We start from the raw sequence: 16,230 nt of genomic DNA, 5'->3' as shown, positions 1-16,230 counted from the left end.
CAGAGGTTAAGAGCACTGGCTGCTCTTCCAGAGGTCCTGAGTTCAATTCCCAGCAACCACATGGTGGCTCACAACCATCTGTACTGAGATCTGGCGCCCTGTTACGTGCGGGCATACATCGAGGCAGAATGTTGTATACATAATAAATAAATAAATCTTAAAAAAAAAAAAAGAAAAAGAAACAACAACAAAAATTTATGGAAGGAAATTAACCCTGTAAGCAGCTTGTATAGGAAATGTTTATTGTTGGGGCGGAGGTTCATGGCTCTCAGTTGATGACTGGCTTTATTTTTTTGTTTTGGTTTGTTTTTTGTTTCTCCGAGACAGGATTTCTCTGTATAACAGCCCTCATTGCCCTGGAACTCCCTCTGTAGACCAGGCTGGCCTCAAACTCAAAGAGATCTGCTTTCCTCTGCCTCCCAAGTGCTGGGATTAAAGGTGTGCGCCACTACCAACCTGCCTGAGTGATTTTATTTTAACCTAACTCCTGAGTGAGGGCTCCTTTCCCTTCCCATGTCCCATAGTTTCCCTGTCTTTCTAGACTGCCTCAAAATCTGTATTTGTCTAGTTTTTAAAAAGTACTTTAATAACATGTTACTTGTGTGTATTTAGGTGAGGGGATTTGTTTTTTATTTTATTTTATTTTATTTTATTTTGAGACAGGTTTTTCTCCGTAGCCCTGGCTGTCCTTGAACTCACTCTGAACACCGGGCTGGCCTCTAACTCAGAGATCCACCTGACTCTGCCTCCTGATGCTGGCATTAAAGGCGTATGCTACCACACTCGGCTGGGTGAGGAGATTTGTGATTTCATTTGTTTTTCTCAGAAAGTCATTACCTTAGGGTTTGGCTGAGGAAGAGGGTGTTTGTCTTAGGGGCTCTGCACACCCTGGCAGTGCAGTTGCAAAGGAGAGGGAGGAAGGTGAGCGTTACTGGGCTTTGTCTAATAACGTGGAGGGAAAGTTAAAACACAGTGCTGTTATCCTTGTTTAATTTGGTCTTTACAGACAGTGACTTAGCATTATAAACAAAATACCTGTTGCTATATTGAGATTTAATATTAAAGCCATCCTTCATGCCTTCAGAATTTGTCTTAGAAAGTTAATAATTTTGGTCATTACAGACACTGGGTTAGGTTGGGTTTTTTTTTCCTTCCCAGGCTAGAGTTCTAGATTATCTTGTTCTCCATCACCTAACTCCAGAAATAACTCCGTCTCCTCTGGGTCTGTGGGGACCCTGAAGGGCAGGTTCCAGTTTATCCTGCTTGCCATGGAGAGGCAGCTTTGGAGCATACTCCCAGGACCCCGAGCTCCCTCTTTCCCAGCTTCCATCTCCAGAGACAGCCAGCTAGAAGGGCTCAGTCTGCAGAGAACTCCAAAGCCCATGCAGAGAGATCGCTTTAAATGGCATGTCGTGATTCTAACAGAAACATTTTTACACTAAAATGAGTGATGTTGCTGGGTAATTTAAAAAAACAAAAAACAACCAATGTCTATAACTATTCCAGGGCCTGGGGATATGGCTCAAAGGAAGAATGCTTTCCTAGTACGGCTCGGTCCTGGGTTTCATCTCCAGCACCACACACTGTCTCATGAGCTCGACAGGTTAGGCTAAGCCACAATCCATTCTTGATACACCAGTTAGAAAAGTAATAACAAAAAGCTAAGGAAAGATAGTCACTCTGTGTGGCCACACAATACAGAGGAACAAATTAGAGGTCCAGCGCCCCCCAAGTCTACCTCTGGGCACTGACACATGAGGCTGGGTTTAAACAGAAGGCTAGAGGTAGGCATAACAGCAGTCCTGGTCAGGTCAAGGTCACCCCTCCCATCACTGGCCCACTGTGTCTCCTCAAGTTGTTCTGACATCAGAGCTGTTGGAACTCTCTTCCTGGGAAGCAGCCCCTCCCCCGGCTGGCACCTGGAATTTAACCTTTCCCTTTTCCCAGCATGGGATTCCTGGGAAGTTTTAATTCTTTGGAGTTCATTGTTTAGATAATCTGAAAGCCCAGCGTCTCCCCGTGAATTATCTTCCCTCCCCCAGGACAGAGCCTCAAGCTTGGCTTAGGAAGCACTCTGCAGCTCAGTTCTGGCTTCAGTCCTCAAATACAGTGTCACCAGGTCACATACAAATCTCCACACAGCCTAAAGCTCCTCACTTCTTCAAGGCTGAGCTTGAAGGCAGGGCTCTGACCCTGGTAGAGGAGCTGGGAGCAGCTCCTGGCATAGGCAGCCTCCCTTCGCATGCCTCTGCCTAAAGCTTCTTCCGCTTGAGGCCTGGCTCAGGAAACCTCCAGTCTAAACTCTGCGGGGGCTCCCTCTGTATTCCTTTGGGCTCTGAGCAGACTCCTCAGGTACCTGTCACTGTTCAATGTTACCCCCATGAGCCAGCTCCTCGCTGCAGGCTGGGGGCTGTCGATGACACCACCATTCCTTAAATTACGTATAAGTAAGAAGCAGTTGGTAAAATATTGAACCAGGCACGAGGTGGTTCAAGTCTTCATTGCTCACCGTCAGACCTCATTGAAAGCAGGCTCTGATTTATATATATATTTTATATATATATATAAATATATATATATTTTAATTTACTGTTGACATGGTAACCTGGGTTGTTGAACCAAAATGGCCATCTCGCCTTCTCCCCAGCAGGTTCTGGGTATGTATTGTGAAATGTCAGCATCCAAGTTCCCAAGGAATTGGGCAGAATCACTGAGAAGGGTCTCAGTAGCTACCAGCCTTCCCCTCAGGGGAAGTTTGCCCTATGTGAGGAAAGGCCTCAGTAAAGCGTTGAAACCATGACAGGGAGAGAGGTTTTGAGGTGGATTGACTAAGGAAGAGTGTCACCATCAGGGATCGATTTAGGGCAGGATCAGATGGGGTGACTGTTCTTTTCTTACACCTTGGACAGTTCTACAGTTTTTGGTTTGTTTGGTTGATTTGGTTTTGAACTTTTCATTCTTTGAGAATTTCATGCATATCAATAATTTTGGTCATATTTATGCCCACTCTCCCTACCATCTCCTTTCAGATAAATCTCTTCTGCCATACCTCCCCATAGTAGTTTGAGCTTTTATTTTTGTTGCTTTTTTTTAGACATTGTTTTTCTGTGTGGCCCTAGCTGTCCTGGGTCTCACTCTGTGATCAGGCTGGCCTTGAACTCAGAGATCTGCCTGTCTCTGCCTCCTGAGTGCTGGGATTCAAGGTATGCACCGCCATCACCCAGACTTGATTTGGGCTTATAGCTCAGGCTGGCCTCAAACTAACTCTGCAGTGAATGGCCTCAAACTCCTGATCTTTCGATCTCCCTAGTGCTAGGACCGCAAGCATGTGCCACACACACTACATTTTCCTCTCCCTTCCCCCGTTGTAAATTTTATTTATTCTGAGTTTTACATTTACTTATTTATTCATGTATTGTGTGTGTTGATATGTGTGTGTCCTGGCACTTGCATGGAGATCAGAGGACAACTTTTTTGCAGTGGGTTCTCCTTCCACCTCTGAGATCCAGGAATTATTTTTGCTTGCATGAAAAGCACAACCTTGCCCACTTGGCCGTCTCACCAGCCTTGCTCAGCCCTTTTGGAAGGACTGGTTTTTCTTGCAGTGCTCAGGATTGGAACCCAGAGACATATAGATTCCAGGGCAGTTGAGCAGCAACCCCAGCCCTTTGAGAAAATTGTTGATGAATTTCTTCCCCCTTACTGCAAATAGCATACACAATGCAGTCTTTAAATATAAGTGCAAATATATTCACAAACTATATAAATATATGCAAATGTATTTTATGTATGGCAGATTCACATATGTAAATTTATTTTTTTAATTTCATATGTGTGAGTGTCTTACCTGCACGTATCTCTGTATGTCACTTCAGTGCCTGGTGCACCCAGAGGATAGAAGAGGGTGTCGGATCCCCTAGAACTCAAGCTAGTTTTGGTTTTGTTTTTTTTGTTTTTCAAGACAGGGTTTACTCTGTAGTTCTGGAACCTGTCCTGGAACTAGCCCTTGTAGATCAGGCTGGCTTCGAACTCATAGAGATCCGCCTGCCTCTGCCTCCCGAGTGCTGGGATTAAAGGCACGCGCCACCACCGCCCGGCTTCGAGATAGGTTTTCTCTATAGCTTTGGAGCCTGTCTTGGTACTAGTTCTTACAGACCAGGCTGGCCTCAAACTCACAGAGATCCACCTGCCTCAGCCTCCGAAGTGCTGGGATTAAAGGTGTGCACCACCACTGCCGGACTTCCAGCTAGTTTTGAGCTACCATGCACATGCTGGGAATCAAACATGGGTCCATCGCAAGTGCAGCCAGTGATCTTAACCGCTGAGGCTGTCTCTGCAGCTCCTACTATAGAAACTTAAAAAGTCAATCTTTATAATATATATAATCCGTGCTTAGTGTATGTACAGATAAAACAAATCTGAACTGTAGACAAAAGAAAATGTGCCCTCCCCCGCATCTCAGCACAGAGCATGCCCTCCAGAAAGGTCTGTTGCTTCAGCCAGGCTATGTTCACACGCCCTGATTTTCTTCCCTTAGTTTTCGTGGAGACGTTACAAGCTGGTTTCCACCCTTATCCATCATCCCTTATCCCCTTGGGAGCTGACATGAACTCTAGTTTCCGTAGCTTGGCTGTGGTCTGGGCAGGCTCTGCAGTACGTGGCTCACTCAGTACGGTGTACATAATGATCCCGATAGCCCCAGACAGTGGGCAGTTTGCCAGATGGTAAATTGAAGTCGTGTTCCTGCGAAGCGACAGGGCTGTGTTCCCTCCCTGGAGATCCTGTCTCAGAGTGGTGGTGTTAATGCCTGCAGTTTGGATCTCACTATATTTTGTGGGTTTTTTTTTTTTTTTCCATTGTTTGGGATCAAGCCCAGGACCTTGTGCTTACGATCTTTCATTTGTTTGCTTGTTGTCTTTAAAAGCTGAGTTTCTCTCATTGGAGGACAGTTTCCTTGTACATACGGCTTTGCCTGTGCGGGGATACACTTGCCCGAGAATGTCCTAACTAGCAATGGAGTGGCTTGGGTAGAACCTGGAATTTAAAATCTTGCGGTATGGCTGCTTGCACCAACAAACTGCCCTGCTGTATGGGGTACCTGGCTTCCCACGTCCCATCTTCAGTTGCATAAGTGCCGTTCATGCTGTTAATGTTCTAACAGCTTGGTTTAAAAACGCAAAAAAACTAGTCACTCCAGAATGAGACTGGAGAGCCAAGGTGTGGTGACTCACTGAACAGAGGCGTGTCCCTGCCTCCTGAGCCTATGAGGCTCCACCCTGGCACCTCAGGCTTCAGTCCCATGACCATAGGAAGTAAGCCAGAGGCAGTTAACTGTGTGTTGTGCTTTGAGAATGCAGTCAGAAAGCAAAATTTGCAGGCTTGATCTGGCTTGATCGGTGGCTCAGTGGCTAGAGTTTTCCTAGCAAGCCTGAGGACCTGGGTTCAGTCTCTAGCATCTTTAAATAATAAAAAGGATACCTAAGACTCTTTGATCTCCTGCAAGACGAAAGCCTGTTGGCCAGTTGAAAAAAAGTCCTTCCTGCTGGCATAGGAAGAGAAGCTGTCTGGTGACATAGGGTGCCCCACAGGAGGAGTTTAAGAAGGTTGTAACCCTGTTGCAGGGGCTCACACTACCAAGGAATGTGCTGCAATGGTTTGGTGCAGTGTGCAAGGGTGTTGATTGACAAGGGCTTCCCCCTCCCCTGCTTTCTCTTAGTTTCATTTTTTTCCTAGCAATTTTACGAAAATATAACTCACATACTGTATAGCTTACCCATTTAAATGTACCATCCAGTGTCTTTCAGTATATTTTCATAAAATTATGCAGCCATCTCTATAGCTGGCTTTGTCGAAAGCTGTACCTCATAGGCACCGCTTCCATCTCTGCTCTGCCCAGCCCTCGGGACCACTAATCTACTCTCTGTCGCTGTGAGTTTGCCTTTTCTAGACTGAAGAAGTTTTTGTTTGTATATCACACTATGCATACAGAAGTTGGAGGACAGCTTGCGGAGATTGGTAGAAGGAGGGATCCTAAGATCAAACTCAGGTCGTCAAAGTGAATGCAAATGCCCCCCAGCCATCTCGTCCCATAGACACTTTGTGTGCTGACACCCATTCTGAGGGGTGGCCTAAGAAGGTCTCATAGTGGCCATGTTTAACTCCTTTTGCCAGCCAGGGCAAAGCTTCCTTTCCACATATCCAAAGTTTTCCTGTTCTCTGAACCTGGACCTCTCCTACTTATCTCTCTGTCCTCCCAAATTGCCATGAGATGCCAGTAGAATGTGTGTGGGCCTTGATTTTTATTATTCCCATCTTTACCTTTCTTCCTAACCAGGGCTTTGAACCCCCTAAGGTTACAGTTGTAGCTACTTCTGCAAACAGAATTTTCTTGTGGATTTTTGGTTTGATTGCTTTATCCTGAGACAGGACCTCTCTATGTAGCATTGACTGGCCATGAGCTTGCTATGTAAACCAAGCTATCCTTGAACTCACAGCCTTTTGAGTGATGGAATTAAAGGCATCTGCTACCACATTCAATTATTTTACTTTTTAAACATTGTTTATATGTAAACATGCATATTTGTTTATATATTTTTGTGTATATATATATATATATATATATATTTGTATGTATATATTGTGGGGGAGGGCACACACTCTGTGGCACGGGTATGAGGTCAGAGAATAACTAGACTCATTTCTTCCCTTCTCCCACATGGGTCCCGGGAATGACACTCCTATTGGCAGGTTTCAGCAAGCACACAGAGAGAAGGCTAGGCATATAGTTCAGTGGCAGAATGCTTCCCTAGCACACAGGAAGCCCCAGGTTCAATCCCCAGTACTGAAAGAAGAAAAAGTCACCTTTCTGCTCTGTGGTGGCCTGTCACATGGATGTGCTTTAATATTGTAGTTGCTTTGGTTTTTTGGGATTTGTGTGTTGCTTTGATGGTCTCCAGGATTTCATGGAGTGCTGGAGTCCACGGATGCACATAGAAAGCTGCCGAGTGTGTGTATGGCAGGGTATGAGGCGGTCACACAACACTGTGGGTCTCCTCCCAACCGTGCTTGGCTGTGATCCTTCACCTCTTCCTGCTTTTCACGTTTTCTCACAGAGTCTGGTATGAACCCTTCGTTTCTCCAAGAAGGAAAGCCTGGGCTGACTCAAAATTGTATTTCTTGGACTCTCCAGAACAACAGAGAGACAAAACATTTGTAATGGAACAATTGGTCATGGAAGGAGGGTTCGTTTGGTCCCTGGATGCTTCATAAAAGGCTACAATAGCTGTGATCATGGAAATAATAATAATGTTAAAACAAAGGCTGCAACTCAGGAGGCAGAGTACTTGCCTAGCACCCGTGAAGTCCTGGCTTCAAGCCCTGCATTAACCCAGTGTGGTGGTGTACACTGTAATCCCAGCACTTGGGGAGGTAGAGATGAGATGGTCAGAAGTTTAAGGTCATCCTGGACTATAACAAGTTGGAGCTTAGCCTGGGTTACACGAGATTCTGTTTCAAAAACCAAACCAAAACAAGAACAAAAAACCTAACACCGTTGTCACTTGTACCAAGGGCCTCAAAGACACTTTACATTTTTTCTAGTGTTACCCCCGCATCTTCCAGGAAATGTGTTCATATTTTGAGATTCTGTTTGTTTATTTTATTTTGTATTCTTTGACTTAGAAGAGTCAACCCTCTCTATTCCCTTTTTAGCTTTGCTCTGTGTGGGCTTGGGCATGCTCTGTGTGTGTATATGTGTGTGGGCTTGGGCATGCTCTGTGTGTGTATATGTGTGTGGGCTTGGGTGTTCTGTCATCACACGCATGTGGAGGCCAAAGGATAGTTTGTGGGAATCTGTTTTCCCCTTCTTCAGTGTGGGTCCCAGAGATTGAACCTACATTGTCAGACTTGGGGTCAAGTGCCTTCTTCACCCATTGAGCCATCTCTCCTCGGCCCTCTAAGATTTATGTTATTTATGTGTATGGGTGTTTTGTCTATTGTACATCTGCACCTTATGCTTGCCTTGCCTGCAGAGGTTTAAAAAAAAAGCATTGGATCCCCTTGGAACTGGAGTCACAGATGGGTGTGAGCTACCAATGTGGGTGCTGAGAATCGAGCCAAGACCTCGGGAAGAGCACTCAGTGCTCTTAATCTCTGAGCCTCTCTGTCCCTTTTCTGAGACAAGGATTTGCCATACCGCTAGCTGTCTTTGAACTCAGGGGTCTCCTGCTAAGGCTGGAGCTACGTTTGTCTGCCAGGGTTCCTGGCTTTTTCCTCTCGTTTAAGACAAACCTGCAAAATCAACTCACCTACTCAGCAGCTGAGATTTAAGATCATTTGAACTAGAGACTATTAGAGCTGATTTAAGAATCTTCTAACTGCTGGGAGTGTCACTCAATGGTAGAGCACGTGCCAGCATGTATGAGGCCCTAGCAGTATCAACAAAGACTCCTTTAATAGTGACTTTGGTTTACACTTTTCAGGGCTGAGAATATAGTTCAGTGGTAGAATATTTGCCTAGCTTGTATGAGAACCTAAGTTCAATCTCCAGCACCACACACCCACACACACACACACGCAATCCTGGAGAATGTTCTCATTGTAAGACATATGTAGGTAGTTTTCCTGACCTGCTGGTAAAATATCACAGCAGTGACAGTGAGCTCAAATGGAGTCACCCCTGATGTGTATTGCCATCTCAAAGAGCTACTTTCTGGTGAGAGCATCTGTCCTGTGTGCAGAGTCCCCAAAACCTTTATTCTTACTTGTCAGCAAAAGCATGAATTCCAAAAACCAGCAGTGATGGGACCAAGATTTAAGGGGCCCAGATGTTAGTGCTAGATCTCATTCATTCATTTGTTTGTTTTGGTTTTTCAAGACAAGGTTTCTTTTTGTTTTGTTTTTCTAAACAGGGTTTCTCTTTGTAGCCACAGCCACCCTGGAAATCACTCTGTAGACCAGGCTGGCCGGTGCCATCACCACCCAGCAGGCTTTTTTTTTTTTTTTATTATTTATTTATTTTGTGTGTACCTAGCATTTATGTGGAGGTGAGAAGACAGTTTGCCAGCTTGAGGGAGCTGTTTCTCTCCTTCTAGCAGGTGGGTCCCAGGGATCGAACTCTGGTTGTCAGAATTGGCAGTAGTTGCTCCTGCTCAACTATCACCCCAGCCCAATATTAGACTTTTTATACTGTGCTTTAAAAAGGAAAAGCCAGGGGCTGGAGAGATGGCTCAGTGGTTTAAGAGCATTGCCTGTTCTTCCAAAGGTCCTGAGTTCAATTCCCGGCAACCACATGGTGGCTCACAACCATCTATAATGAGGTCTGGCGCCCTCTTCTGGCCTGCAGACATACACACAGACAGAATATTGTATACATAATAAATAAATATTTAAAAAAACAAAAAGGAAAAGCCAGTTGCAGCTACGTATGGTGGTGAGCAACTATAATCCCAGCCCATGAGAGGCTGAGGCAGGAGGATAGCGAGCTTGGGACCAGCTTTATGTAGCGAGACCCTGTCTTAGAAACAAGCCAGTTGTGCTAAAGCCATCTGTAGCTGGTGTGGAGTGACTCCTGAGATTGGAAAAGGTGATTTTTGTCCCCCTGCCCCCATGCCATTCCTGCACCTATAAAGTAGTTTCTTCCTCGTTTGCTGTTTGTTTTTGTTCTTAGTGGTATTGGGGATGGAACTTGGGACCTCGTGTGTGCTAGGCAAGCTGTGTACCGATTATCCACAGCCCAACCCTGTGGTTTTGGTTGAAGCTACTGAGTCTAGCCAGATGACTTCTGTTGATAATCCATGTGTGTGTCCCCCTGCTCCCCCAGACAGCCCTTGTCGCTAGCACTGTAGGCAGTGGTAGAGTCATCCTTCAAGACAGACACAGCCAGAGAACCATGTCTCCACAGGTATAGACATGTGCGGAAGGACAGGCAGCCTCCACCTCCCCAGACAGACAGATGAGCCATTCCCAGCGGCTGGAGTATAAGACAGTGATGTGCCTTGACGTACAGGGATTGAGTTTCAGAAGCTATTTTGGATGTCCGCATATCTGCTGGGGAGTCATTCATAAGAGGGGGAAAGATGAGCGCAAGCCAGTTCAGTAGTAATAAACTCAGATAGTTTATTACTCTGTACAGTTGCTAATGTGTAAATTCTATACTTCCTTGGCATAATCTCCCACTAAAACTTGAATGACATATTTACTGCTGCTTGGAGCATAACTTAAAAGAACATTCTGGGGCAATTTCTGATTTTTTTGTTTCACTGCTGAGGACTGAACCCAGGGCTGAGCCCTCTGCCACACTGACCTGTTTCCCAGGCTCCTAGACTTTAAATCTGGCTCAGCAATTACATTGAGAAAAAAAAGAAAGAAACAACAATTTCTCCTACTGAGATCTTGCACAGTATGCAGAGTTGTAGAGACAAAAATACTAGAGTCAGCACTGTGTGTTCTGGGACGGACTGGAAGGCATCCAAGTACGATCTCCTGGGGGCACATGAGTAGGGTATACCTACACAGTTCTCTATCCCACGGCCCTGGGAAGGATATGGTCTGTACACACAAGCCAGAGGGCCATCGAAGACCGAGAGTTACGTGCAGAAAGTAGGATTCAGAAGAGAAGCAGGGCATGCCGCTCGTGAAGCACATCTTTTAACAAAGGCAAAGAAAACTTGCTCAATGTCTGCAGCAAGCATCAGTCCAGGAAGGGCTGTTGGGAGGACTCCACTTTCTCGTTCAGAATTCTGCAGTGTGCGTGGTTTTCATGTGAAGCAGATGATCCTTTTGGAGTGTGGGGAGGGTGGTGGTTAGGACCACTAGAGCATGAAGTCCCAGGGATCTGCTCCCCCAAAAGGATGTAATGTGTGTTCGCTGTGTTTCCAACCATATTTTAAAAAGTGTATGGAATGGAACTCACTGAAGGCATGCACGGTCAGTGGCTGCTGGGGTCTTTTCTGTGTTGGCCTAGTAGGTTTACTAATCATAAATTAGCTTCCATGCTGGAAGAAAAAAAAACATGGACTTTGCAGACATTGGAGAGCCTCTTGCAAGGGGAGCCCAGGCTCGTTCTTTCTGTCTCTCTTTGTGTGTGTGTGTAAAGGGGGGGGGGGGTCTTAGCTCCTTTCCTTGATGACTTCTATTTTTAACAGGGTCCCAGTGAGGGGTCCATGCTAGGAGGGTGGGCACTGGGCAGCTCTGCTGAGGCCTGGTAAACTGTACTTTTTCTAAGGTTAGCTGGGGCACTGAAGGAACTAGTGGTACAAAGGTGATCTGAAATTGCAGTCCCTCGACTGCCCCTTCCCTGATCCAGAACTCCTCCTGGCCTGTCTCACCCAGATGGTGCCCAGTCCCCTACCAATTATCTTCCCCACAGGGGAAGATCTACAGGTCTGGAAGGGAGTTTGGATCTTGGTGATTCTGGAGCAAAGATTTAAGTTCCTTTGGGGCAAAGATTTGAGTTTCTTAGGAAGAGAGCTTAGGGTAGTGAAGATCCAGAGTGCCGTGGACTAAGGGTATTGGTTCGGAAAGGGCAGAGAAGTTTCTGCTGTGGTCTCCTCAAAGCATACAACAGACTGAAGACAGCTAAAATGGGAAGCTGCCGAGTCGGTCTGTTTTCTGTTGCTGTGACGACGCAAACGAGAATGGATGGTTCATGAAGAATAGTTGCTCGATGGGTGTCTTGGCATACACCTCTAATCGCAGCCCTTGGGAGGATCTTTGTGAGTTTGAGACCAGTCTAATCTGCATAGTGAATTCTAGAACAGCCAGGACTATACTATGAAACCCTGACTCAAAAGGAAAAAAAAGGGGGGGGGGTGATGACAAATAATTAACTGAAAAATTCTTATTAAATAGAAGCTTATTTAGTTTATAAGAACGGATCCTGTGTAGTCCAAGAGCACTATCTGATATCTTCCTGACATCTGTTGAGAGCCTCATCCTGCTGAGTCATAGCAAGGCAGAGGGCATCACGTGATGTGATACAGTGACTGTATTAACCCTGTTCTCATCTCGTAACACCACTGGTGCCATCGTGGGGCTGGGAGGGGGCTCCATCTCCCTGGCCTCCTCTGCTCCTAGTCAGCTCCCAAGGATCCCATCTCTGAATACCATCCGCATGGGAGTCTAGGGATTGAGTTTCCAACACATGAGGCTTGAGGGACTCAGACCAAAGCACCTACCATAAAACCATTTAGCAATGTTCCTTCCTCTCCCTCCTCTTCCTCTTCCTTCCCTTCTCCTCCTCCTCCTCCTCCTCCTCCTCCTCCTCCTCCTCCTCCCCCTCCTCCTCCTCCTCATTCTTCCTTGCTTTGAGCCAGATCTATGTATTCCTGTCCATCCTGACACGTTCTGTGTAACCCAGACTGACCTCAAACTCTTGGTAATCCACCTGCCTCAGCCTCCCAAGGCTGGGACTACAGGTTGTACCACAATGCCTAGCTTCCTTAGCCTTCTGCATGAAGATAAGAACGTGTTTAAGCAGTCCTTGCCTTCGTGCTTAGGTTGGGTTCATTTTTGCCAGACCGTAGGATGAATCTTGAATTAGTGTGAGAGTGAACTTAGTTCTCTTTCTGTGGGGTTGGTTCCTGGATGCAGGAGCTGCTGGGTGAAGTTAAGGAATGAGGGTTTGTTGTTGGTTTGCCCCCGTTATAGCTCTTTAGCGGGTTGCCGTGTGCACAAAGTGTTTGCAGTGGTACTGCATTAGGAGGTCAGGGTCCTGGTAGGCACTCACTAAAAAACGCTTAAACTTGTTTAAATGGGAGAAAGGAGCATTTCTGGGGGCCAGAGCTAGGGCTTTGTGTATACCAGGCAAGCACCCTATCACTGAGCTATACTCCCAGTCCAATATCATGTTTTATTTTTTATTATTTTAGAGACAGGGTCTTAATTGTGTCCTGTAACTGTGATGGCCAGGCTGATGGCAAACTCACAGAAGTCTGCCTACGCAACACTCATATTTTATTAATTTTTGTTTGTTTGTTTGTTTTTCAAGACCGTGTTTCTCTGTCGCTTTGGAGCCTGTCCTGGAACTAGCTCTTGTAGACCAGGCTGGCCTCTAACTCACACAGATCCACCTGGCTCTGCTTCCCGAGCGCTGGGATTAAAGGCACGTTACACCACTGCCTGGCTCAAAAAATTGTGTGTGTGTGTGTGTGTGTGCGCGCGCGCGCGCGCGCGCATGCACATGTACACACACAGAGGCTTCAGTGCCTGAAGAAGCAGGAAGAGGGCAACAGATCTCGTGTAGCTGGAGTTACAGGCAGCTGTGATCTGTGTAATGTGGATGTGGCTGTTCATCAAACCAAACTCAGGCCCTCTACAAGAACAGTACATGCTCTTGACCACTGAACCATCTCTCCATCCCTCAAAAGTCTTATTTTCACTTTCAACTTTTTGGCAGCAAGTGAAGAAATATATAATTAACATGTCAGTGACTTCTATCTTTAGGCGAAGCCCATGAGAATTCTCTGGGTCCCTCCAGGACTATTCTTGGGAGGACAGCGGATGGGAATCCTTTCTTTTGGATGCTGTGGTCTTCCCCTGGGGACATAACTGGGGAAGAGGCAGCTGGCTGCCCCTGACCTGGGCCTAACGCTCCCTTTGCCTTCTGCAGGAAACCTGGAAACAGGCGATTCAGAAAGCCAAGGGTATGCCTGACCCCTGGGCCAAGTTCCATCTTGAGAACATCGCCACGGAACACGCTACCCGGCACAGGTTAGCAGCTTGTCCCAAGGGGCTTTGAGGAGTCCTTGTGGGTTTGGGGATGGGAGGTGTCATGAGTCCTGCTTCTGGCTAAAGAAAGAGAACCAATACAGTGTTTGGAGCAGGTAGGATTGTCAGGGAGGCCCAACCAGCTAAGTCTGTACTAACATTCAAACTGGGAACAATCTGAACCGTGAAAAACTTTTGGTCCTGGATATCTTAGATAAGGAGAGGGGGACATTTCATGCAGCAAAGGTGCGTCTGTCATCCATCTGAAGTAGGTTGAGAGTCGAGCAGCTCCTCCTGACTTGTGACACCATCCTCCCAACACTGTCCTTGCAAACAGCAGTAGAGGCAGACAGTATCGAGACAGAGCAGCCGGTTTGATGCATGGTCACTGGCTGTGACGTTTTTCTCTGGCTAACACATTCTGCCCTCTTCTATGTTTCTACTCCTGTCCTTCAAGCAGATGGCTGCAGAGCCCCTCGTGTGCCTCCTCTCCTCAGCCGGAGGTCTACCTTCCAGGGCGGGGGCAGGATAGCTCAGCATGGTCTGGATCCCAGTCTGTGAGGTCTAAGTAGGTCCTACCTCTATCTACCTGCGAGAGCACTAGGTTAGTAAGCTGATGACACTGCCCAGATCCTCGGGTTAGCCAGGGAAAGAGGGGCCCTACGCTGAGCTGGCTCTGGGTCTTGAAGCCCAGCTGGGGTCTTAGACCAGGCTGAACTATTTATTTCTCATGGCTGAGTTTATTCTAGCCAGGCTGCCAGGAAGAGGATGCCAAGCATGGCTGTCTAGAACATTCTGATTGCTGGAGGCCAAGCGTGGCTGTCTGAAATCTGAAACATTCTGATTCCTGGAAGCCAAGCTTGGCTGTCTGAAACATTCTGAATTTTCTAAACCTGACACTTCTTTCTCTGGCCATCGCCTTTTAAGATTAAAAGCCTTGCTACAAGCTGGCCATCTGTTTAGGGCAGTTTTTCCTGTCCCTCTGAACTTTCCAGGGTGGTTAAGAGCTAGATTCTGCTTTAATCATGCCTGAGTTTGAATCCCGATGCTCAGGCAGGAGACCTCACCTCTGAGCCGGTTTCTGTAAAACAGGCACAGTAATTGTCGCCATCTTAGGGTCTCTGTAAAGATTAAATGAAGCCGGCTGCTTAAGAGCCCAGCATATAGTGAACTCTGTGAACTTTGGGCACACTAGGCATTCAGTCATTTATTCATTTTCTTACCATGTTACTGGGGACGGAGCCCAGGGCTTCCTAGATACTAGACGAGTGTTCTGCCTATGAGTTACATTCCCAGCCTTCATATGAGATAGGGTTCTCCCCAGGTTGGCCTAGGCTGACTTTGAACTTACTATGCAGCACAGACAGACCTCCAGCTTGGCTATTCTTCTGCCTCACCTTTGAAAGTGGCTGGGGTTACAGGTCTGTGTCACCAGTTCTGCCTGGCTCTTACGTTTATGGTGTTGGTGGTTGCTAGCAGCAAGCAAGATCCTTTCAAGGTTGCACACTGACCCCCTGCCCCAGCCTCTGAGTGCCTCTCAGAATGGAGGTGAGGGAGTGGTCCATCTCTCTCTGTAGAACATAGTGCTTGCCTCCCACTGGCTGCAGCCAAACTGACAGCCTGGCAGAGCCCTCTTCCTCCTCTGAGCCTGGGGAGGTAACCTGCCAGGCTTCTGTTGGTTCCTGACAAACCTGTTTTCCCAGGTCTGGTGTTCTGAGAGAGAAGGCTGCTGGCCAGAGATAAGGGTTGATTTCTGCTGTAGTGACTCACTACAGGCCTGGGGCTGCGAGAGGTGCTCTGGAAAGAGGGTGGGGGGTACTCTGGGACCACCCCTCCCCCACCTCTTCTGTCATCTGTTGTTCTGTCTCTCCGTCTTTCTGTCTTTCCTTACCGTTCTCTCTTCATCTCCCTCTCTCGTGCAACCCGTCTCCCCCTTTTCCTCTCCATCTCTCCATATCGCTCTCTTACACTCTTCCTCTCTCTCTTAGTCTCTCTCCACCCCATCACTTCCTCCATGTTTCCTCCACACTCTTTCTTATCTCACCTCAGAGGCAGCTCTTCCCTTCCCTGCCCCCTACGCGCACTGTGACAGTCCTTACCTCTTGGGAGCTGTGTATCCACCTGTGTGGGCTGTGCCTGGTCCAAGTACTTGGCAAAGTTGAGACTGCTACCTCCCTCCCTCGCTCTCTGGGACCTGCTGTTTGCTACTGTTAGGTCTCAGGCAGCCCATATATCCAGAGATCCTGCTATAGCTCTATAGGGTATATGGACTGCCTGAGACTTAAGTTATAGATCAATTATAAGGATACATATATCTTCAGTCACCCACTCACTGTGTGTTTATTAAGCATCTACACACACTAGGCCCTGTGGTGAACAAGACAGACACGGGCCTTCTTTGTGGAGCTGTGGCCTGATAACAGAGCAGAGCGAGTCAGACAAGAGTCCAGTAGGGAGTGCTGGTCTTGGCAAGACCACACAGAAGGAATAAGTGTATCTGAGGAAAACCAAGTCCCCATCATG

At 46.9% G+C, this 16,230-nt stretch overlaps 1 protein-coding gene across 1 annotated transcript in view; it reads left to right on the top strand.

The window, feature by feature from the left end:
- Eef2k (eukaryotic elongation factor 2 kinase) overlaps positions 1 to 16,230 on the top strand; it is a 60,426-nt gene that overhangs the window by 18,436 nt on the left and 25,760 nt on the right. The window contains exons 3-4 of the mRNA XM_026781149.1: positions 13,610 to 13,710; positions 15,411 to 15,447. Of these exons, the coding sequence (XP_026636950.1) occupies positions 13,610 to 13,710; positions 15,411 to 15,447 (138 nt within the window). The remainder of the gene's footprint in view (positions 1 to 13,609; positions 13,711 to 15,410; positions 15,448 to 16,230) is intronic.

Source organism: Microtus ochrogaster, chromosome 8 (assembly GCF_000317375.1).
Source record: "Microtus ochrogaster isolate Prairie Vole_2 chromosome 8, MicOch1.0, whole genome shotgun sequence".
Lineage (NCBI taxonomy): Eukaryota > Metazoa > Chordata > Mammalia > Rodentia > Cricetidae > Microtus > Microtus ochrogaster.
This window is presented reverse-complemented; position numbering and strand designations above follow the sequence as displayed.